The 23,824-nt window shown below is 41.3% G+C and overlaps 1 protein-coding gene across 4 annotated transcripts in view; it reads right to left on the reverse strand.

Annotated features, from left to right (window-relative positions):
- Positions 1–23,824, reverse strand: part of NTPCR (nucleoside-triphosphatase, cancer-related) — a 146,495-nt gene that overhangs the window by 59,851 nt on the left and 62,820 nt on the right. For all 4 annotated transcript variants that reach the window (XR_012243939.1, XM_073627547.1, XM_073627546.1 and 1 more), the window contains exon 2: positions 10,185–10,347. Coding sequence is in view for 3 of the 4 variants with exons in the window: in XM_073627547.1 (XP_073483648.1) it covers positions 10,185–10,347 (163 nt within the window). In the remaining variant the exon portion in view is untranslated. The remainder of the gene's footprint in view (positions 1–10,184; positions 10,348–23,824) is intronic.

Genomic DNA, 23,824 nt, shown 5'->3' on the forward strand with positions numbered 1-23,824 from the left:
CTTGAGCAAAACCTTTACCACTCTGTGTGTGATTTGAGGCTAGGACGGAGATTCACCTTCCAGCAGGACAATGACCCCAAACACACTACTAAAGCAACACTTGAGTGGTTTAAGGGGAAACATGTAAATGTGTTGGAATGGCCTAGTCAAAGCCCAGACCTCAATCCAATAGAAAATCTGTGGTCAGACTTAAAGATTGCTGTTCACAAGCGCAAACCATCCAATTTGAAGGAGCTGGAGCAGTTTTGCAAGGAGGAATGGGCAAAAATCCCAGTGGTAAGATGTGGCAAGCTCATAGAGACCTATCCAAAGCGACTTGGAGCTGTTATAGCGGCAAAAGGTGGCTATACAAAGTATTGACTTTAGGGGGGTGAATAGTTATGCACATTGACTTTTTCTGTTATTTTGTCCTATTTGTTTTTTTTTTTTTTTTTATTGTGAAGCAAACAACAAACATCTTCAAAGTTGTGGGCATGTTCTGTAAATTAAATGATGCAAATCCTCAAACAATCCATGTTAATTCCAGGTTGTGAGGCAAAAACACATGCCAAGGGGGTGAATACTTTTGCAAGGCACTGTATATCCTTCCTACATAAGGTCTTCAGCCATGAATTCAGTAAATGCCCAAGGCTTTTATGCATGGCAGCATTTAGTTTATAAACATTAGCAAACATTGTGTGAAGCTCCTTGCTTCAGATGTTAAAAAAGTGTGGGGGGGGGGGGGGGGGGAATCTTCCACCATGTCCTCTAGCCCCGTTTCCTCCTTATTTTCTTCTGTGTCTGTCTCGTCATATCAGGATCTGACTCAGGTAGAGATGGAAGAGCTGGTGAAAGGGTGTTGCGTTTTATAGTCCTGGACAAATATAGCTGTATTATGGAGGTTAGTTGTTTGAAGAATCGTGACATTGATGCCAAAAATTCTAATTTTGTCAGGTAGGCCACTTGTTGCATGCTTCAGATAGACCAATGTTAAAATCGGCTCCTGCGCAGGTGTAAGAGAAAGCATCATCACTCTGAGATTGAGCTTTGTGCGGGTCTTCAGCAGAATGAATGTTTGCCTGGGGTTTAGCCTTGGCTCCCTTTCAAATGGTTTCCGCTACAGGTGAGGGTATTCCCCTGGCGGTACTTACGAAGTAAGGTGCGGAAGATAGGGTAATCATGTCCAGAAAGAGTACTCGTCAACCTGGTGTATACTGTCCTGTAACAAATCCTTGTGGCAAAAGGACAGAAGGAAGTACGTGAGTACCTTATCAGGCAGAAGTGGAGGTAAAGTGTGCGACCAGTGGTGTGATGTAACACCTGGTCATAGACCTGAGACTGAGCTCTAAGTGGTTATATTTTAACTCCAAGTTTGAAAAGTTTACACTGTAAGGTGAAAACATTCCAAAAGCCCTGGTTTTTACAGTAATGGTCAGAAAAACAGGGGGACTCCGTTCTACTTGTCCACCATGCTAAACTGTATATAAAAGTCCAGCTTCTTCGGTCACAGTGGGGCATACCCCTGAAGGGATCTTCAAGGTCTGGGTTCCAAAGCAATGGAGTACAGCCCTGGACCTGTAAAGCATCATGCAGCTGACTACAATGTGTTGCACTAAGAATCAAGGTGAGTGCCTGTACAGGATCCAGGTCCTTGAATCAACTTTACAGGTCGCCCCAACAGTACGGAGTCGAGGTATGGCCCCTAAGGTTTTACGAAGGTCGTGTTGATCCAGATGCACTGCTTCTATCTGTGGTATTAGAAAGCAGTGAAGGAAGTGATTTAAGAGTCAAAGAATCCAACAATAAAACTAAATAATATACTAGTTAACGTAAAAGTAATTTCTGTGCAAGAGAAAAGAGGTCCATTGTCTTAGGGCACTGGCAAAAAACTGAGGACTTACAAAGTGGGGTTATGAGGGAGGCACTCAAAGGGGGGTTTGGTGTCCTCGAAAGCTTTGCCAGTATATAACACAGGGTCTATGAATACTTTGCCTGTGTCCTGTACTGTACGAGAACTTATTTTCTTAAAGCAAAAAAATTGGTTAAAACTGCGGTTACCTGTAAAATCAGAGTATATACTATTGTTGCCCATCCTGTGGACAGCACTCTGCTCATAAGTTTTCAACATCTGGAGTCCACTTGAAAAACCAACATTTCCAGAAGTGTTGGTCTCCTGGATCTCCCACAGCTCCCACTACTTCTACCTTTGACCGCATTTCACCATTCTTTCCTGCTGTGACACAAAGTTGGAAGAAGCAACTAGTAAATGGTCTTTCAGGTTTTTTAGACAGCTTCTGCAGGCTAATTGAGACATTCCCACCTCTCCTAGAAAAGAAGGATGGTGTCTGTTCACTGTTCTAACTGATTTAGCTATTTATAGCACTACAACTGTAAAAAGGAGTCTTCAGAGAGCAAAGAACATGTACACATAGTTCACCATCTACAGGCAGCAAGTGGTAAATATGAAATATTTTATAAACCTAATTAAAAAAAAAAAAAAGTCATTACTGAAATTTAAAAATTTATTTTTAGTGCGGACGACATCAGTCTGACACTTACAGATCTGGCTTCTTCCCTACATAAAGTGTATAAACTCCTGAAGTCATTTAATTCTATCTCATACTATAAAATGATTGATTCTAAATCAACTAACTATTGTTATTATTATAGACAATAAAACAAAATCCCATCTGCATTCCCTTCCCATCCCTCTCGTGGTCTCATTTCTCCATGTCATACCTGGGTATTCTATTAAAGGGTTTATAAAGGTTCAGATTTAAAAGAAAAAACAAAAACAAACATGTCATACGTACCTGCTCTGTGCAATGGTTTTGCACAGAGCAGCCCTGATCCTTCTCTTCTCATGTCCAACGCTGACTCACTGCACGATTGCTCCACCAGTGCTTCCAGAGCTTGTGGCATCCATCTGCTGGTCACCCTGGTATCTTCTGCTGCTGCATATCGACACCCCTGGAAACCTTTAACACACTGGGGCCTTCCCGATACCGGATCACCTGCCTTAAAAACATGTGAAATGCTCCCCTCATTCTTATATCTTGTAAGTGTTTTTAATGCTTTTTGGAGATATTAAAAATATTACGTTTTAATTTTGCACTTAGAGGCGCCTTTTATTAGAGATTGCTCCCCTCTTTGAGTGCTGCTCTAAGTGTTTGAAGACCTCATCATTTGAATACCTCTACTCAATATAGACATTATCTGCCTGGTCCTGCTATTTAGTGCGCCCTTATATACACTCTATCTGATCACATGGTAAGGGGCCGGGTTCGCTGATCATAAGACGCGCAGGTGGCGCATGCTCGGGGGGACATACATGGACGCCCTCCCGTCTTTCAGCTGTAGCATGGGCATGGGGAGGTTAATATTGAACCCAACGGACTAAGACTGGAATGTCATTAAAGTTCATGTGTGTGTGTTAACGCCAATAAAAAGTTCCAATACTTTTGGTAATATAGTGTATATTTCCCATGGGCAATAAATTTAAAAGTCTCAAAATAAAAACGTATGTGGAAAAACATGGGGTGGGTGCGGCTCTCAATGTATTGATCAAAAAGTGAGAGGAAAAAAACTAAATGAATTAACATTCAATAGTGGTGAAAAGTAGAAGTGGAAAACTAAGGCAGAGTCCCTATACCCCAAAACAGGGAAAATAACAAAAAAGGAGGGTTCAGGTGTGTGCTACATACAGAGTGCATGGTTCAGGTGTGCACTACACAAAGAGTGCAGGGTTCCAGTCTGTGCTTCATAGAGTGGAGGGTTCAGGTGTAGCCAGGTCGAGCTCAAAGTGGACCTAGCTCCATATACAGTATATGTATGAGGGGTGGGCTGAGGCCATGCTTCCTCCTGCCTGCAGCAGACTGATGACATCACCCTAGCTTAGGGTCAGTGCCTCCAAATATATTGAAGCCATTGGATCTGCATGACCGCCAGTGATAAGGACCCAGCTGATCGGGACATCTGTATAGGTTTTTGGGAGACCCAATTCCCTGACCTTGGTGAGACCGCCATTGCGGTCATTCCTGCGGGTAAGGAGACTACATACTCACTCTGGGTGCATAACCTGTTTGGAGGAAGGGCCTCTACTTTTCTTTTCACTGCGTTTGGTTGTTTCACTTGCATGGACATTTTTCATCTATTGTCACAATAATCTGGGACTTTATTTGATGGAATTTTTTACATTTTTTATTTTTTGCAATTATAATATTCATATGAGTGAATATTTTTTTGCATATTTTGGGATCACTTACATTTTTTTTTTATGTTTCTTGCCTCATATTTTGTGACATTTCACTTCAATGTTTATGACTTACATTATTCATTATTGCTATTATAAGATTTGATTATTTTATTTTTATTTTTCACTTGTATTGTTTTATTGGATTGCTTTTGTCATTTTCCCTGTTTTGATATTTAGGGACTTTGCCTTAGTTTTCCACATACACTTTTCACCACTACCGAATGTTAATTCATTTAGTTTTTTTGTTATTTTCCCTGTTTTGAGGTATAGGGACTCTGCCTTAGTTTTCCACTTATACTTTTTACCACTATTGAATGTTAATTCATTTAGTTTTCACTTTTTGATCAATACATTGAGCGCCGTACCCACCCCATGTTTTTCACTGATTTAAGTTTTGTATTTAGCACTTCTGGTGCCGGCAGCTTCATATATTCATTTGTTTTTAATTTTTTTCATTTTAACATATTTAATTTTCAAGCACAGCGTTAACCATTCGTTTTTTTCACCAAAAACGTATGTGGCTCATGTCCAAAGTTAAAAAAAGCTATGAATAATTGGAAAAGAGCATTTTAAAAAATATAAAAATTAAGGAACACTATAGGATATAACAGAATATATAAAAGGGAAATCAAGGCCACAAAAATTCAAAACCAACAGCAGGATGCAAAGGACATTAGGACAAACCCCCAAAAATCTTCAAATATAGTAATTAGAGCTGCACGATTAATTGTTAAGAATCATTATCACAATTTTTTCCCCGTTGCGATCTTGACAAAAGTACCGTATTTCCCGATTCCTTGTATGCAGAGAATTCACTCTGCACTGCTGAAGCAGAGAAAGGAAGAAAAAAAAAAAAAAACGGGCAGTCTGCCAAGAATCACAACATTCTTTAGCAGTAGAACGCAGTCTAAACATTGTAACAATTTGTCAAAGGAATAGACTTCAAATGAGGTGTGTGTAAATGAGGAAAGTTTAACCACTTAAACACTAAACCTTTTTCTGACATTTGTGGGTTTCAAGTTAAAACCATTTTTTTTGCTAGAAAATTACTTAGAACACCCAAACATATATATATTTTATTATATAATATATATATATATATATATATATATATATATATATATATACACACACACACACACACGCACACATATATATATTTTTAGTAGCGACCCTAGAGAACAAAATGGTGGTTGTTGCAATATTTTATGTCACACTGTATTTGCGCAGATTTTACGCCGCGAGAATCATGATCTTTATTCTAAGCAAAAAAATCGGGATTCACATTTTGGCCAGAATCGTGCAGCTCTAATAGTAATAGTAAAAAGTTCAGGTCTGAGCATGTAGGACCTTTACAAGATAATTTTGAGTTGATGACTGGTGAAAAAGAGAAGGTAAATATACAGCTCTGGGTATACAAAAGAAAATGGGGGGAGCTTAAGTCCTTAATAGGGATAGTAATGACATGCCAAATTATCCACAATGGTTCAAAACTGATAAGGTCCAGAAAGACTTAGACAAAATAAAGGTGAACAAACATCTGGACTGGATGGCATACACCCACCGGTTTTTAATGAGTTAAGCTGTTATTCTAAAGCCATTGTTTCTAATTTTAGAAACCATTTACGGACTAGCACAAGGCCAATGTGGTGCCTATAAATAAAAAGAAGTCAAAGTCGTTACTAAGCAACTATGGACCGGTTAATTTAACTTCTATATTCAGGAAGATACTTGAGAGTTTACTAAAAGACCACATACTGTAGAGGAGTTTTTGCTAAAAAAAATAATGTTTTAAGCAATAGTCAGCGTGGATTCACGAAAATCAACAAAGTTATAAAAAAAATATGATTTCTTTTTGTGAGGAAGTAAACAAAACACAGACAAAAAGGAGTGCATGTGAATAGAGTATACTTGGATTTTGCAAAATCTTTTGCCATAGTTCCCCACACACAGGTAATGTGCAAGTTCATATTTACAGGCTTAAAAATTTCAGTAAATGGATAGCAAACTGGATAAAAGACTGTATTCGGAGATTAGTCGTGAGTCGACCCGTGAGTCGGGTCGCGGGTCCCGCGGACTCGATCGCTGCGGGGATACCCACGATCGCCTCACGCAGAGGATGAACGGGGAGATGCTGATGTAAACAGCATCTCCCCATTCTGCCTAGTGACAGTGTCACTGATCACTGCTCCCTGTCATCGGGAGCAGAGATCAGTGACGTGTCACACACAGCCCATCCCCCCTACAGTTAGAACACATCCCTAGTACTGACTTAACCCTTCCCCGCCCCCTAGTGGTTAACCCCTTCACTGTCAGTGTCATTTACACAAGAATCAGTGCATTTTTATAGCACTGATTGCTGTATAAATGACAATGGTCCCAAAAATGTGTTAACAATGTCCGAAATGTCCGCCATAAATATCCCCAAAATTTTTTTTAAAAGACGAAATTTCTTCATCAGTTTAGGCTGATATATATTCTTCAACATATTTTTGGTTAAAAAAAAAACAAAAAAAATATTGCAATAAGCGTATATTGATTGGTTTGCACATTATTTTTTTACTAGTATTACTAATACTAGTAATGGAGGTGATCAGCGATTTTTATCGGGACTGCGACATTGCGGCAGACAGATCAGATACTTTTGTCACTTTTTTGGGACCACTTACATTACACTTACGTTCTGTCTCTCATGCCGTGATCACCGGCCACGCGCATCGGGTCCCCCACCGCGCAGCAGGCACGCGCGCCTGCTAAGGCTCTTAAAGGAGCCGCTGTACCTGTACGCCATTTTGTGCAGGACTGCCAAAGTATATGTACATGTGCTGGTCAGGAAGTGGTTAATTGAGCAACTATGTGGCAAATGAGGTTTAATGTTGATAAATGTTATGCACTTGGGGGCTAAATACATGCATGCATCATTTATCCTAAGAGGGGAACAGCTTGGGGTGTCAATGGTGAAGAAGGATCTGGGTTTTTCTGGCAGATCATAAACGTAGCCACTTGGTGCCGAGCGTACCCATATGTGGCCCCAATGGACTGGGCTTTTTTTCTGTGGGGCCACATATTTGCGAATCTTTGTGCTGGGAGCACTGACCTAGATCAAGGTTTGATCTAGGTCAGTGCCAGGGTTAAAGTTTATGGTCAGTATTTTTTGGGCAGGATTTTTTTTTTCTAATAGTATCAGTGTGTTTTAGGTAGGATAAAAAAAAGCAAAATGTGCACTATTGTTTTTGGGCTGTACTACAGGTACAAACAATAACTAACTTACACATATGTGGTATCGCTGTGATTGTCAGGAGCAGGAGAATTAATTTTGGGTTGTTCTTTGGTGGAAGGTTAAGGTAGTAGCAAGAAATATTCAGCTAAATTTAAAAATAAAAAAAAATTAAAAAAAAGTTTTTTAATATATATTTATTTTTTTATATATTGGGCCAGTTTTCCTTTAATAATAAAAAAAAAATCAGGAGATATCCATTACCATTTACCACCAATTTGTCCTGAAAAAAATGTGGTATAATCCACCTGGATGCACATCTCAAAGTTGCAAAATTGTGCTTAGGCATTAACATTTGTTTTAGGTGCAAAGGGGTTTATAAACAGCATGGAATTCTAAGCTGCAGTTTCAAAAGCTTACAAAATACTTGTATTAAAAGAGGTATAGACCCAGGGAGAGAAAGACATAATTTTGCCCCTGTACAAATCATTAGTAACCTGATCTGGAATATGCAGTTTATCTTTGGGCACCAGTTCACAAAAAGGATATCAGAGAACTGGAGAAAGTGCAGCCAAACTGATAGGCATCAAGGAGTTCAGCTGTGAAGAATAGCAGAACTGAATATATTTTATCCTGAGAGGAGGCAATGAAGGAGGGATATGATTATGATGTATAAATACATAGGTGGTCCATATAGGGAACTTGGTGTACTGTTTATCACTTTCAGGTCATTACAGAGGACAAGGAGACACTATTTACGCCTGGAGGATTCAACCTTCACATACAGAACTTTTTCATTGTAGGGCTGTGAAATTGTGAAATTGACTCCTTCAACTAGTAGTTCTATACAGCTCAACAGATTGTTTAAAAAAAAAAAAAAAAAAAAAAAACAGCTGGATGCATTCCTAAATGCAGAAAATATAACTGGATGCTAACATTTAACAACACCAGGGGTGGTTGATCCAGGGAATATCAAATTGCCTCCTGGGGGTTCAGGAAATATTTTTTTCCCCTGCTGCAGCAAATTGGATCATGCTTTTATTGTGGTTTTTGTCATCTTCTGGATCAACTGTGGGTATAGAACAGTGTATATGGGGGTTTTCTTTTTTTTTTTTTCCTCTTGGTTGAACTAGATGGACTTGTGTCTTTTTTAAATGACTAATTATGTAACTATCCCTGGCTGGTCACATTTTTTTGTTTGCCACTGTCCAAATCTTCCTGTAGGCGGTTTAGTCTCTGAATTTCTATGTCTCTTAAATGAACTGCAAGACATAGATTTTGTAGTTCAAAGTCCAATACCCCACACTAGTAATAGGGGGCTTGGAGATCCAGCATAAAAGTCTTGTATATAAACAAAAGACAGAGGGCATCTAACAGTATCGGTGAGTGAGCAGAAAACTTACCACTAGGGATCAGCGCTATAGCCGAATGACGGCTACAGCGCAGACCTGCTTTGCCGGGACTACGTCCATTGACATCGTCTCATGCACGAGCGGCCTGTGCGCCCCCTGCAGGGCACGCGCGGCGCGCTCTGTGATAAGCGAGTCTATGAGACTCGCCTAATCACAGATAGGAGTAAGGGGTCGATCCCGACCCCTTACCAAATGATCAGCTGTCAGCCAATGACAGCTGATCATGTGACATCAACAGAGCCGGTAATCGGCTATTTTTTCTCCTCGCGCTGACAGCGTGAGGAGGAAAAAACTGACGATCACCGGCGTCGGTGAGAGGGACATCAGTAACGATCAGGGCGAGCGCCACCAGATCCTCAGTGCCCAGTGCCAGTGCCACCTAGCAATAGGCAGCAGTGCCGCCTACCAGTGCCCACCAGCGCCACCCATCAGTGCCCACAGTGCCACCCATCAGTGCCTCCACAAGAGTGATGCATATCAGTGCCACCTATCAGTGCCCATCAGTGTCACCTACCAGTGCCCATCAGTGCCACCTTATCTGTGCCTATCAGTGCCGCCTTAACTGTGCCTATCCATGCCCATCGGTGCAGCCTATCAGTGCCGCCTCATCAGCGCATATCAATGAAGGAGAAAAATTATCTGTTTGCAAAATTTTATAACAAACTATGAAACATGATTTTTTTTTTTTTTTTTTCAAAATTTTCCATGTTTTTTTGTTTGTTTAACAAAAAATAAAAATCCCAGCTGTGATTAAATACCACCAAAAGAAAGCTCTATTTGTGGGAAAAAAATGATAAAAATTTCATCTGGGTACAGTGTTGTATGACCGCGCAATTGTCATTCAAAGTGCGTCAGCGCTGAAAGCTGAAAATTGGTCTGGCAAGTGATTAAATAACTGAAAGTAGCTCACCTTGGTGAGTGGGCCAAGAAAGCACCAATTTGTGTCCTTGCTGACAAGCTTTCAAAGCATAATTGCAGTGTCAACTTCTAAGAGGTGTTCGACAACACATCTCAAGGTTGGGTGTACCACATTCAACAATACTGTTGGATAATGGGAGTCCACACGATGCAGAGTAAGGAGGTAGATCACAAAAAAAAAAGTTAGATAAAAGAAAGTCCCGAATTTATGAAAATCAGTAAAACTCAACATTTTTCGGAGCATAGTTACCTTTGATACTCTTAGATGCGCTCCGTCTTTTATTGCTTATACAGAGCGAAATCCCTTTTTCATAGCACACAAAACAATCCCTTTAATTCAATCTAACAGAGGTTGAGAGTACAAAGATCTTAAAGCTACAACTACAATTTTAATTAAACATACCCAATCCTTGACAAAATTCCATGTTTTCCAGATAAGGTAACAACATCAAATCCTATTCTCCTGCCTCCTTGTCTAACTTCTTCTGTGTAAAAGCCATCAATGGGGGTACCAGTTGACTTTAAAGCTTCAGAGGCTTTATGGATTAAGGTGGTTTTTCCAATTCCTTCAAAAATAAAATAAATACAAATATTTATGTATAGTTTAAGGTTATACCAGCTAAGCATCAACACACACAATCAATTAAAACTAATGCAACACTGAAGCCTGGTACACAGGGACCGAATATCGGCTGGTTCAACAGAAACCGGCTGACATTTGGCCCGTGTGTACACTAGCCTGTTGGACAGAAGCTGGCCAAGTGGCTGATTTCTGTCAAATGTGCATGCTGGAAAACCAGCATTCGATCGCCATCAGATCAGCTCTGACAGACAATGGCTGTGAGCGCTGACTGGTGTGTTCTGGAGGAAGGGCAGTCCCCTGTCAGAACAATATGTCAGCAGGGGGATCGCTGTACTAACATTGGTTAGTTAGAACACCAAGCTCCTTTGTTTTTTTTCATTTAGCCTGCTGGGTTGAAAAAAAAAAACCTGATAGACTTGTTAATTGTTACATGGTATAGACGCAACAGGGGTAAACAACTTTGGAAAGGTATATACCTTGTGAGGATCCATTGTGAAAAAACTTATGCATATTGAAGAAAGCAATTAAAAAATATTACCATTATACAATACTACTATAAGTTGTCCTTTTATAAAGCTATGAAAAAACGTACCTTACAGGTTTAGTTACTAAGGAGATATGAACCAGATACCAGGTAAGGGTCAGTAAAAAGGAATGTAAACAAAGAAATTGCGCTGCGCTTAAGTGTATATCATATGTGACTGTTAACGATAGTGATATCAAAAACCATAAAAATTATATAAATATAAAAAAATATAAAAAGTAAATATAAATATATCTCTAATTCTTCCTAAATGCAATGTGCATATAAATAGGTTATTTAATCATACTGTGTGTGCATAAAATAAATACACAAATTGATCAGAAGTGAATCAAAAAACACCTAATAAATACCCTGCATATAATGAATGAATAAATAAAAAGACGTGCAATACTTCACACAAAGTGTAACATGCAATGCCTCAATACATTCATATGAATGACAAGTGAATCTTAAAGAGATCAATGTAATCCCTAATGGTGAAATATCATCCAAAAAAAATTTCATATAATAGTGTTCAGAAAAAATTCCCAAAAGAAAGTTCTGTGCATAATCGTGTTCCAAAAGTAAATTAAATGTCCAAATTATCCAACGTGCTGAGGTCCAGGTGTCACAAAACATGCCATGATGTGCCTCAGTGACCCCCAAAGTGATTGCGCTCACCTTAGAGTGTGTGACACAGTAATCAGCTGTGTCAAATCACACTGTGGAGCCACCCCCGGGCTCTGTATAGCAAGCAAGATACGACCTCCAATCAGGCTCCCTATGGCTCCATGGACATCATACCAGAAAGTAAAGAGAGACTATATAGTGTAATTCCACCAAACGATATTTATTAAAATGAAAAAACACACACTCCCCACAATGGGGTACTCACATTTTCCAGGTGCTACTGTGCACCATACAATATAGGTTTAAAATCGCCGATCGGCGTGCTGTGGGGTATCAGATTCTCACAACTCAGCTCTGTGCTGTCCGCTCCGTCCTGGCCCCTCCCCTACGCGTGTTCGACACAGGGAGTCACGTGTCGTCTTCAGGGGGACACGTGATGAAGACACGTGACTCCCTGTGTCGAACACGCATAGGGGAGGGGCCAGGACGGAGCGGACAGCACAGAGCTGAGTTGTGAGAATCTGATACCCCACAGCACGCCGATCAGCGATTTTAAACCTATATTGTATGGTGTACAGTAGCACCTGGAAAATGTGAGTACCCCATTGTGGGGAGTGTGTGTTTTTTCATTTTAATAAATATTGTTTGGCGGAATTACACTATATAGTCTCTCTTTACTTTCTGGTATGATGTCCATGGAGCCATAGGGAGCCTGATTGGAGGTAGTATCTTGCTTGCTATACAGAGCCCGGGGGTGGCTCCACAGCGTGATTTGACACAGCTGATTACTGTGTCACACGCTCTAAGGTGAGCGCAATCACTTTGGGGGTCACTGAGGCACATCACGGCATGTTTTGTGACACCTGAACTCAGCACGTTGGATAATTTTAACATTTAATTTACTTTTGGAACACGATTATGCACAGAACTTTCTTTTGGGAATTTTTTCTAAACACTATTATATGAATTTTTTTTTGGATGATATTTCACCATTAGGGATTACATTGATCTATTTAAGATTCACTTGTCACTCATATGAATGTATTGAGGCATTGCATGTTACACTTTGTGTGAAGTATTGCAAGTATTGCACGTCTTTTTATTTATTCATTCATTATATGCAGAGTATTTATTATTAGGTGTTTTTTGATTCACTTCTGATCAATTTATTTATTTTATGCACACATAGTATGATTAAATAACCTATTTATATGCACATTGCATTTAGGAGGAATTAGAGATATATTTATATTTACTTTTTATATTTTTTTATATTTATATCATTTTTATGGTTTTTGATATCACTATGGTTAACAGTCACATATGATATACATTTAAGCGCAGCGCAATTTCTTTGTTTATGTTTATTTGCATGGTCATGAATACGTGATCTGCGTTTGCAGCTGGGTATTTGGATTTATGTTGGTTTTTCACTGGGTATTGGACTATTGTGGCTCGCAAGTTTTTTTTCCTTTATAGTAAAAAGGAATGGTTAGTGTGTAATAAAAAGTCCATATAGCAGGCATGCAGCAGATACCAGGCAAAAATCAGTATAAAGGGATGGTCAGCATGTACAATGTGGCAAGCAGTAGATGCAGGACAAGCGGCAAGCCTGAGTTGGTAACAGGACATAAGCTAGTGTATAAAATATAGCAGCAGAAGTCTTTAGCCAGAGAGGCAGACAGACAGGGTTTGATAATACGTGTACAGTTGCCAGGTACTCTCACCAACCAGCAAAATTCTCCCGCTCTACAAGACTCTGGTCCGGCCACAATAGAGTATGCTGTCCAGTTCTGGGCACCAGTCCTCAGGAAGGATGTACTGGAAATGGAGCAAGTACAGAGAAGGGCAACTAAGCTAATAAAGGGTCTGGAGGATATTAGTTATTAGGAAAGGTTGCGAGCACTGAACTTATTCTCTCTGGAGAAGAGACGCTTGAGAGAGGATATGATTTCAATTTATAAATACCGTACTGACCCACAATAGGGATAAAACTTTTTCACGGAAGGGAGTTTAACAAGACACGTGGCCACTCATTAAAATGAGAAGAAAAGATGTTAACCTTAAACTACAGAGGGTTCTTTACTGTAAAAGCGGCAAAGATGTGGAATTCCCTTCCACAGGCGGTTGTCTCAGCGGGGAGCATCGATAGTTTCAAAAAACTATTGGATAAGCACCTGAATGACCGCAACATACAGAGATATAATGTAATACTGACATATAATCACACACATAGGTTGGACTTGATGGACTTGTGTCTTTTCCCAACCTCACCTACTATATGTAACTGTACACTTTGAGTGCACACATGTGGCAATCACAGCATTAAAAGAAAATACATGTAAAAAATAAAAGGATCAAATAAGTGTTTTAGGCTATCCTGCATCACATCCCAGTAACAATAAGTAAATGATTGACACAAAGGGTTGGAGGGACTTTTAAGGTGACTACTCAAGAGATCAGACACAGAGAATTATACAAACATAAAAGTTTATTCTAGTATAGTTGACTAAACACCCACGCAACAAAGTTGGCTGTTAGCCCATAAAAACATAATTTAAAATCAACATACATCCATGTAGGAAAGGTATAAACAACCCCTTATTGCAGTATAGCAATATTGCAATTTGTTTTCATCCCAGTCCTTGTCTTTTCCTGCATAGGTGCCGACTAAGGATGAGCTCAGGCGTGTTCACAACTCCACGTGCCCGCGCCTGAGAGGAAGCTGACATTTCGCAGGTAGTGAGTCATTTCTTGATCTGTGCAGCTGCGGATCGAGAAATGTCTCACTGGCTGCGATTAGCGCTGCGGAGTGTCAGCCTCCTGGTGGTTGCAGGCACGTGGAGTTGAGAACACGCCTAAGCTCATCCTTATTGCTGACAGTAAGCTGATAGCAATACTACAACTTCTAGGTTCCAAGGGAAGAAAGTTTGAAGTATTTCTCATCTGCTGCACTCCAAGACTGACCAAATTTGTCAGTCCCAACTTACCTGTTTATGGTTTAGCAGAAGAGCTATGACAGTGCACCTGAAAGCACGTCTGATGCAAAATTTGTTTGCCAGAGATCGTAATGATAGAAACTGACTTGCCACAAGGTGAGATTTGAAGGTTAGTTCATTTACCTTATTGCTTTATTAGTATGGTTTACCCTTTCTCAGTTTTTCTCCCTTTACACAGTTATTTAGCATTTCATCTAATCAGTTTGAGCCTTGATAATGAGGCTGATGTACTAAAGCTGGATTTGCACCATTGCGAATTGGATGTGGGTTTCTTTGCATCCAATTTGCATGTCAGGAAACTGTGACCAGCTCTCAATGGAGCCAGTTCACACAGCTCCGGGAAGGCTGTGGAGCGAATTGCACAGAAGTCCTGTGTGTCTTCTGGTCCATTTAAGGCTCAAATTCAGCTAAAAATCTGGACCGAATTCAGTCCTGAAATGGTACACAGAGACGCAGCGGACCCCTGCTGTGAGCCACTCCACACGGCAGTGTGAACCCAGCCTAAAGGATTTGAGAATCTGCTCTCAAATTGGGTGAAGATTCACTTCAATTATCCAATAGTGTGCAAAGAAAAATCCCTGTTTACTTCATTTCATCTGAATATAATTGGACAATTGAAGTGAACATTTACAGAATTTGTGTGAACATATAAGCAAACATTATATTGCAACTTAACAATTCTTTGCATTCATTCTAGAATTAATTTTCTTTTTTAGGCTTTCTTTCTTCTATTTTCATCTGGTGATCAAGCCAGCAAGTCTGTAGTTTTTCAAAAGCACAAGCTCTCCAGCAGAATGCATCAATTTACATGGATGAGACAAAACACCATTTAACAATCTCAGGAGTGCTTAAAATCATCAGCTTGTATTTATTAATGTAAAACCTTTATCTCAAAAGGAAAAATCTGTTTTCTGTAATTGAATATAAAGAATTATCTGGAGTTTGGCTTCAATTTGTTAGAGTATCTAAATCTGCTAATACATTTAACACTGCCCTCCCCCCAGGCTGACAATGCTGCTGTCTGCTGTGCCTCCTGTGCTAATTCAGCTAGAGTGGTGTCTCACTAATACAGGGGGTGTGTTACTGGCCAGATCGCCAGATGAAAACAGAGGGATAAAAGCCAAAGAAAACAAAAAGAAAAACGCATTCACTCACATCCAATGATTGATAAAATGCAATAAAATACATTTTTGGTTTGGGGTTTTTTACCGCTTTATGCTCATAACCTCTGGCTGAAAGTGGCATTTTACTATTTTAGTTTCTTTAGGACATCAACAACACTTACCAGCAATCATGTAGCATGAGAACACCACTCAAAGTATGCCCAATCAGGAAGACTTTCACAGGACACAGTTTGTAATTGACAGACCATGTAATTGTTATATCCTTTTACATTAAAGATGAACTCCAGTCTGGCCTGAAAACTTGTCGTTATAAGACAAATTATTTCCCCTGGTAAAGTCAGAATTTGCACAAAAGAGCACCACGATTTTTGTGGCACCTGGGCCACCCATAAATGTACATGCAGACTTCTAGATGCTTTTATTGCATCCTTGTTATCAGTTAATGAGACAGAGCATGTGCTGCACTGGAGTGGATCTGGCGTCTTTGTTGTGCATTCATTTTCAGCTAGAATCCATTTTTTCTCGGCACTAGATGACATTCTAGCTAATTCATTGTGGCTACAACAGCAGAAGAGGTTGGGTACAATGTTATTGTATAAGAAGCAGATATATGGTGGCAAGAGGTGACAGCCTCAGATACTACACAGAGATAAAACAAATCTCCCTACATACGTTTTACATGTATATCTGCCGCCTTCATCTTTATATATGGTTTAAAAAGTGCACATCGTGTTAGACTTTTACTTCCTGGTTATCACTGCAGTGAAGCCTGAGCATACAGCCAAGACAGCTGATTGGAAAAAAGGCACACACCCCCTCTCCTCATAGGTAGAGACTTTCAGCTCCCTTGAATCATTTAGGTCTCTGCGCTAATCTATTTATAGCATCCTCCCCAACACAAAACTCAGGCTGCTTTTATCATTTTATCATATGTGATGGAGAACTTGTCAGGAGTTATCAGGCTGATAACAAAAGAATGGAGCAGGAGACAGCTATGGGACTTAGTGCTTTGAAGAGAGATAACAAAACGCTGCAGATATATGTGCCCAGCTCAAATTTCATGAATCGGGTTTACATCCACTTTAAAGTGGATGTAAACCCTCCATATACCCAGTGAAGTGAACAGCCCCAGATGATACACGAGGATGAAACAAATCTCTCTATATAAGTAGTACATGTACAGTATCTCACAAAAGTGAGTACACCCCTCAAATTTTTGTAAATATTTTATTATATCTTTTCATGTGACAACACTGAAGAAATGACACTATGGTACAATGTAAAAGTAGCGAGTGTACAGGTTGTATAACGGTGTAAATTTGCTGTCCCTTCAACACAGCCATTAATGTCTAAACCACTGGCAACAAAAGTGAGTACACCGCTAAGTGAAAATGTTCAAAGTGGGCCCAAAGTGTCAATATTTTGTGTGGCCACCATTATTTTCCAGCACTGCCTTAACCCTCTTGCGCATGGAGTTCAAAAGAGCTTCACAGGTTGCCACTGGAGTCCTCTTCCACTCCTCCATGATGACATCACAGAGCTAGCTAATGTTAGAGACCTTGCGCTCTTCTACCTTTTGTTTGAGGATGCCCCACAGATGCTCAATAGGGTTTAGGTCTGGAGACATGCTTGGACAGTCCATCACCTTTACCCTTAGCTTCTTTAGTAAGACAGTAGTTATCTTGGAAGAGTGTTTGGGGTCATTATGTTGGAATACTGCCCTGCAGCCCAGTTTCCGAAGGAGGGCGATCATGCTCTGCTTCAGTATGTCACAGTACATGTTGGCATTCATGGTTCCCTCAATGAACTGTAGCTACCCAGTGTCGGCAGAACTTATGCAGCCCCAGACCATGACAACCCCACCACCATGCTTTACTGTAGGCAAGAGTCAGACACACTAGTCTTTGTACTACTCACCTGGTTGCCGCCACACACGCTTGACACCATCTGAACCAAATAAGTTTATCTTGGTCTCATCAGACCACAGGACACATGACCTGCTTGTCTTCAGCAAACTGTTTGCGGGCTTTCTTATGCACCATCTTTAGAAGAGGCTTCCTTCTGGGACGACAGCCATGCAAACCAATCTGATGCAGTGTGCAGCGTATGGTCTGAGCACTGACAGGCTGACCCCCCACCCCTTCAACCTCTGCAGCAATGCTGGCAGAACTCATAAGTCTATTTCCCAAAGACAACCTCTGGATATGACGCTGAGCACGTGCACTCAATTTCTCTGGTCAACCATGGCGAGGCCTGTTCTGAGTGGAACCTGTCCTGTTAAACCGCTGTATGGTCTCGGCCATCATGCTGCAGCTCAGTTTCAGGGTCTTGGCAACCTTCTTATAGCCTAGGCCATCTTTATGTAGAGCAACAATTCTTTTTTTCAGATCCTCAGATAGTTCTTTGCCATGAGGTGCCATGTTGAACTTCCAGTGACCAGTATGAGAGAGTGAGGGTGGTAAAACCAAATTGAACACAACTGCTACCCATTCATACCTGAGACCTTGTAACACTAACGAGTCACATGGACACTGGGAGGGAAAATGGCTAATTGGGCCCAATTTGGACATTTTGACTTAGGGGTGTACTCACTTTTGTTGCCAGCAAATTTTTATTATTATTATACAGGATTTATATAGCGCCGACAGTTTACACAGCACTTTACAACATTAGGGCAGACAGTACAATTACAATACAATTCAATACAGGGGGGAATCAGAGAGCCCTGCTCGTTAGAGCTTACAATCTAGGAGGGAGGGTCAAGTTATACAAAAGGGTAATAGCTGTGGGGGATGAGCTAATGGAGAAAATAGTGCAATTGTTAGGTGGAGGCAGGATAGACTTCTCTGAAGAGGAAAGTTTTCAGGGATCGCTTAAAAGTTGATAAATTTGGAGACAGTCTGACAGATTGGGGTAGCGAATTCCAGAGGATGGGAGAGGCTCGGGAGAAGTCCTGGAGGCGGATATGGGAGGAGGTGATGAGGGAGCTAGAGAGCAGGAGGTCTTGGGAGGAACGAAGAGGGCGAATAGGTTGGTATATTGAGACTAGGCTAGTGATGTAGCTGGGGGGAGAGTTGTGGATGGCTTTGTAACTTATTGTTAGTATTCTGAATTTGATTTGTTGGGCAAGTGGCAGCCAATGGAGGGATTGGCAGAGAGGGGTAGCAGACACTGTGCGGTTTGTAAGGTGGATGAGTCTAGCAGCAGCATTCATGATGGACTGAAGGGAGGATAGTCTATTTAAAGGTAAGCCAATGAGGAGGGAGTTGCAGTAGTCAAGGTGAGAGATAACCAGGGAATGAATCAGGAGCTTTGTGATTTCATTGGTTATAAAGGGACGTAGTTTAGAGATGTTGCGGAGGTTGAGGCGGCAAGCTTTGGAAAGTGATTGGATGTGGGGCCAAAAGGAGAGTTCAGAGTCCAGGATAACACCTAGCAGGCTGACATGTGGGGATAGGTGGATGGTTGTGCCATTGCTCTTGACAGAGAAGTCAGGGGAAGAGGCACGTGGGGGAGGAAATATTATAAGCTCAGTTTTGGACAAGTTGAGTTTGAGGAAGTGGTGTGACATCCAAATAGATATGTCTGTTAGTAAGTTAGTGATGCGGGAGGAGACTGGAGTGAGTTGAGGGGTGGAGAGATAGATTTGTGTGTCGTCAGCGTAGAAATGATATTGAAAACCATGAGAGGCTATCAGCTGACCCAGGGAAGAGGTGTAGATTGAAAATAAAGGAGGTCCAAGAACAGAACTTTGGGGGACCCCAACGGAGAAGGGAAGAGGAGTGGAGAAAGTAGAATTGTAAGTGACACTGAAGGTGCGTTGGGATAGGTAGGATGAGAGCCACTGAAGAGCACAGTCAAGAGACCAATGGAGTAAAGTTTATTGAGGAGGAGGGGGTGGTCAACCGTATCAAAGGCAGCTGAAAGGTCCAGAAGTAGGAGTATAGAATAGTGTCCGTTGGTTTTTGCAGTTAGTAGGTCATTTGTGAGTTTTAAAATAGCAGTTTCTGTGGAGTGTTGAGGGCGAAATCCAGATTGAAGGGGATAAAGCAGGTTATTCTTAATAAGGTGGTCACTGAGTTGGTTGTAAACCAGGCATTCAAGGAGTTTAGAGGAAAAGGGGAGCAAGGAGATAGGGCGTAGGTTGTTAAGATTGGTAGGGTCCAAGGATGGCTTTTTAAGTATGGGGGTGACCAGCGTATGTTTTAGAGCATTGGGGAAAGTGCCAGAGGCGAGGGAGAGATTGAAGATGTGGGTTAGAGAGTGTAGGATAGAATCAGAGGGCGACTGTAGTATTTGAGAGGGAATAGGGTCCAGGGGACAGGTGGTTATGTGAGCGTTAGAAAGGAGTTTAGCAACTTTGTCTGTAGTAGCAGATTTGAATAAGGAGAGTGTCAATTGTACCCGTTGATATGGGGTCTTAACTGGGGGAGATACCTGTAGAGTGGAGATTTCATCACGGATTGTATCAATCTTGTTTTTGAAGTGATTAGCAATCTCCTGGGCAGTGAGTCAGTGGGTGGAGGCGGTGAAGGACGAAGTAGAGTCAAAGGTAGAGAAAAGTTTACGGGGACTGGATGAGGTGTTAATAAGAGTTGTAAAATAGGTCTTCTTGGCAGTGTGGAGGAAAGAATAGTATTTTTGGAGGGCAGATTTGTATTGGTTGAAGTCTTTGAGAGACTTAGCCTTGTGCCACAGACGCTCAAGAGCGAAACTACGTTTTTTGAGAATTTTAGTGTCATCTGTTTGCCAGGGTTGTAGGGGTCGAGGCCTGATCCTGCGTGTAGTGAGGGGAGCGAGCTTGTCCAGGGTGGAGGACAGTGATTTATTGTAAATGGAAGTGGCTTGGTTGGGGCAGGACATGGAAGAGATTTTGTCATAGAGGTGGTCAGTAGCAGAATAGAGGAGAGAAGAGTTGAAGTTGCGAAAGTTTCTACGGGTGATGGTTAGGCGATTGGAGGGAAAGATGGTGGAAGACAGGGAGAGAGAGAGAAACTAATAAGGTGATGGTCGGAGAGAGGAAAAGGATTGTTTGAGAAGTTGCATGGAGTGCATAGGTAGGAGAATACAAGGTCAAGGGTGTTGACATCAGAGTGAGTAGAAGCCTGTACCCATTGCTTCAGGTCAAATGAAGAGGTTAGACTTATGCTGCATTTCCGACGGAAAGATTTAGAACATGTTCTATATCTGAGTCCATCGGAAATGCTGACAGAAAAAGTCAGATGGGGCATACACACGGTCGGAATGTCCGACCAAAAGCTCCCATCGAACTTTTTCTGTCGGGAAGTCAGGCCGTGGGTACGCAGCATAATAAGTTTAGAAGTAGCAGGAGCGTTTGTATTAGCCGGGATGTTGAAATCACCGAGAAGGATTGTGGGAATTTCAGAAGAGAGAATGTAGGGTAGCCAGGCAGAAAACTCATCAAGGAAAGTCGATAATGGTCCAGGGGGCCGGAAGATCACAGCAATTCTTATGGAAGTTGGAGAGAATAGACGTATACAGTGAGCTTCAAATGATGAGAGGGAAAGAGAGGGAGGGGAGTGAATAACCTGGAAGGTGCTTTGGGGGGATAGGAGGAATCCCACTCCACCTCCCTTGCGTCCATTAGGCCTAGGGGAGTGAGTCCAGTGAACTCCACCCTGGGAGAGGAAAGCAGGAGAAGGGGTGTCAGATTTGTGGAGCCAGGTTTTGGTGACAGCAAGTAGATTAAAGTAATTAGTGACAAAGAGGTCATGAATAGCGGTGAGTTTCTTGCAGACAGAGCAGGCGTTCCAGAGGGCGCAGGAGAGGGGGAGGCTGGCATTGAGAAGAAGAGGAATGGAGACTAAATTGCATAGATTGCGACTACTGCCAGAGGATCTAGGTGGTGATGGGTGTGTTGGGTACAGTTAAATAAGGGAGGCCCAGGGTTTGGGGAAATATCTCCAGCAGTTAGGAGAAGCAGAAAAGTAAGGGAGGTAATATGAGAATACGACTTGTATGAAAGGACATGCTTCAGTATCCTGGGGGGGGTTTGTTAGCAAGTGGGCTTAGAGTTAGAAAGAGGTGATGAGTGCAGTAATAGGGGGAGGGAAGGAGTGAGGGTGATATGTACAGATTGTGGGGTGGAGCAGAGGGGTGATAAAAAGTGAGTTTGAGGAGAGAGGCTGCAATTGTGAAAAGGAGGAGAGGTAAAGAGTGCATGTTTCAGAGACGAAGGCGATTTAGGCATTAATGCCTGCGTATTGAGTTATTTTGAGGGGACAGCAAATTTACACCGTTATACAAGCTGTACACTCACTACTTTACATTGTAGCGAAGTGTCATTTCTTCAGTGTTGTCACATGGAAAGATATAATAAAACATTTACAAAAATGTGAGGGGTGTAATCACTTTTGTGAGATACTGTATATCTGCTGTGTTCTTCTGTATATATCCTTTAGAAAGTGGACATCGTGTTAACATTTTTCTCTTCCTGGTTACCTCTGGGAGTGGATCATTGGCATACAGACAAGTAAGGATGAGCTCTGGCGTGTTCGCACAGCCCACGTGCAGAGCCCGCCAGGAAGTTGGCACTGCGCTAATAACAGGCAGTGAGACATTTTCAGATTTTCCGGGACAATGTCACACTGCCTGTGATTAGCGCAGCGCAGTGCCAACTTCCTGGCGGGCTCTGCACGTGGGCTGTGCGAACATGCTGGAGCTCATCTTTACAGACAAGACAGCTGGGAGGAAAGGCACACACCCCTCTCCTCATAGGCAAAAGGAAGAAAGGAATGTGAAGAGCTCTGCTCTTAGATGGCAAATTCACTGCTAATCTATTTATATCAGGCTGATAACAGAGCTACAAAGCAAAAGACAGCTATGGAGAGGAATGCTTAGAAGAGAGATAAGAAAACACTGCAGATCTAAGTGCCCAGCTCAAATGTCATGAATCGAGTTTACAGTCACTTTAAAATAAGCTTGTGCTTTTTTGTGCTCTCTTTTGCAGGTTTTTATTGCACTTTTAGGAGCATAAGCTTTTTTATTTTTTTTTTTAACCACTTCCTGACCGGCGTACGCCGGCAGAATGGCATGGCTGGGCAAATGGGCGTACTTGTAAGTTCCATTTGAATTTCCCGCCATGCCATTGCGTGACGTGTCACAGCTAGCCCATCCCCCTACAGTTAGAACACATCCCTAGTACTGACTTAACCCCTCCCCGCCCCCTAGTGGTTAACCCCTTCACTGCCAGTGTCATTTACACAGGAATCAGTGCATTTTTATAGCACTGATTGCTGTATAAATGACAATGGTCCCAAAAATGTGTCAAAAATGTCCGATGTGTCCGCCATAAATTCAAAAAATAATAAAAGAGTATGGGACTTTAAATGAGGCAGGTTCAAACACAAATTTGAGAGTAAAAATAAATATTTTTAATGTACATGAGTATCAAGTTGCGTAACGTTATATATAACAAAAAATTGCTCAGTGCATATGCAGACATCTTGGGAAGTAAATTGCATACATATAAACAGAGTGTAAAACATAATTGCCATAACAAGGGGACAATAATACATATTTCATGAGTATAACTTGTAATATACAGTAAAATTCATAAAAATCTTGGTGGAAATGTGAGGGGTTACATCCTCAACAGCTCGACGCGTTTCGTCGGTTAGCCGACTCATCAGGAGCGGATATTGAATATCTGTAAATAATGGAGATGTTCTAAATCAAAAAATGGGGCCCATGATATGGAAAGTATTATATGTAAAAAGATATATATAGAGCATAGAGATGGTCAAATCCACAAACTTACATCCCATTGGAACACTGAACTCCGAATAATCCTGGTGTGCAGTGGTCACCATATCAAGCCCCCCCGGGAGCTGAGGTATAGAAGTCCGCCCATAAGTAACAGGCCCACACTGAAAACGTCCCCAACCAGGGAACAAATGTAGTATATTGGGTATTGTGCCAATAGTGGCCAGTAAATCTGTAAGATAATTAAAAATACTGTATATGATACACCCGGCAGCACTGTCAAGCACAGAGGAAATAGGGATACATGGAGGAAAAAAGGTAAAAATAGGGTGATAAAAGTGCAGGATGGGGTGTAGGTAGTGATATACCTGCTGGATAGTGTGCAAAGCAAAGATAAAGGTGGGATGTAAAAGGGACCAGTGAGAATTCTGAAAGAATAAGTAAGCAAACACTGGAAGC

Source organism: Aquarana catesbeiana, linkage group LG04 (assembly GCF_042186555.1).
Source record: "Aquarana catesbeiana isolate 2022-GZ linkage group LG04, ASM4218655v1, whole genome shotgun sequence".
NCBI classification, from domain to species: Eukaryota; Metazoa; Chordata; class Amphibia; order Anura; family Ranidae; genus Aquarana; species Aquarana catesbeiana.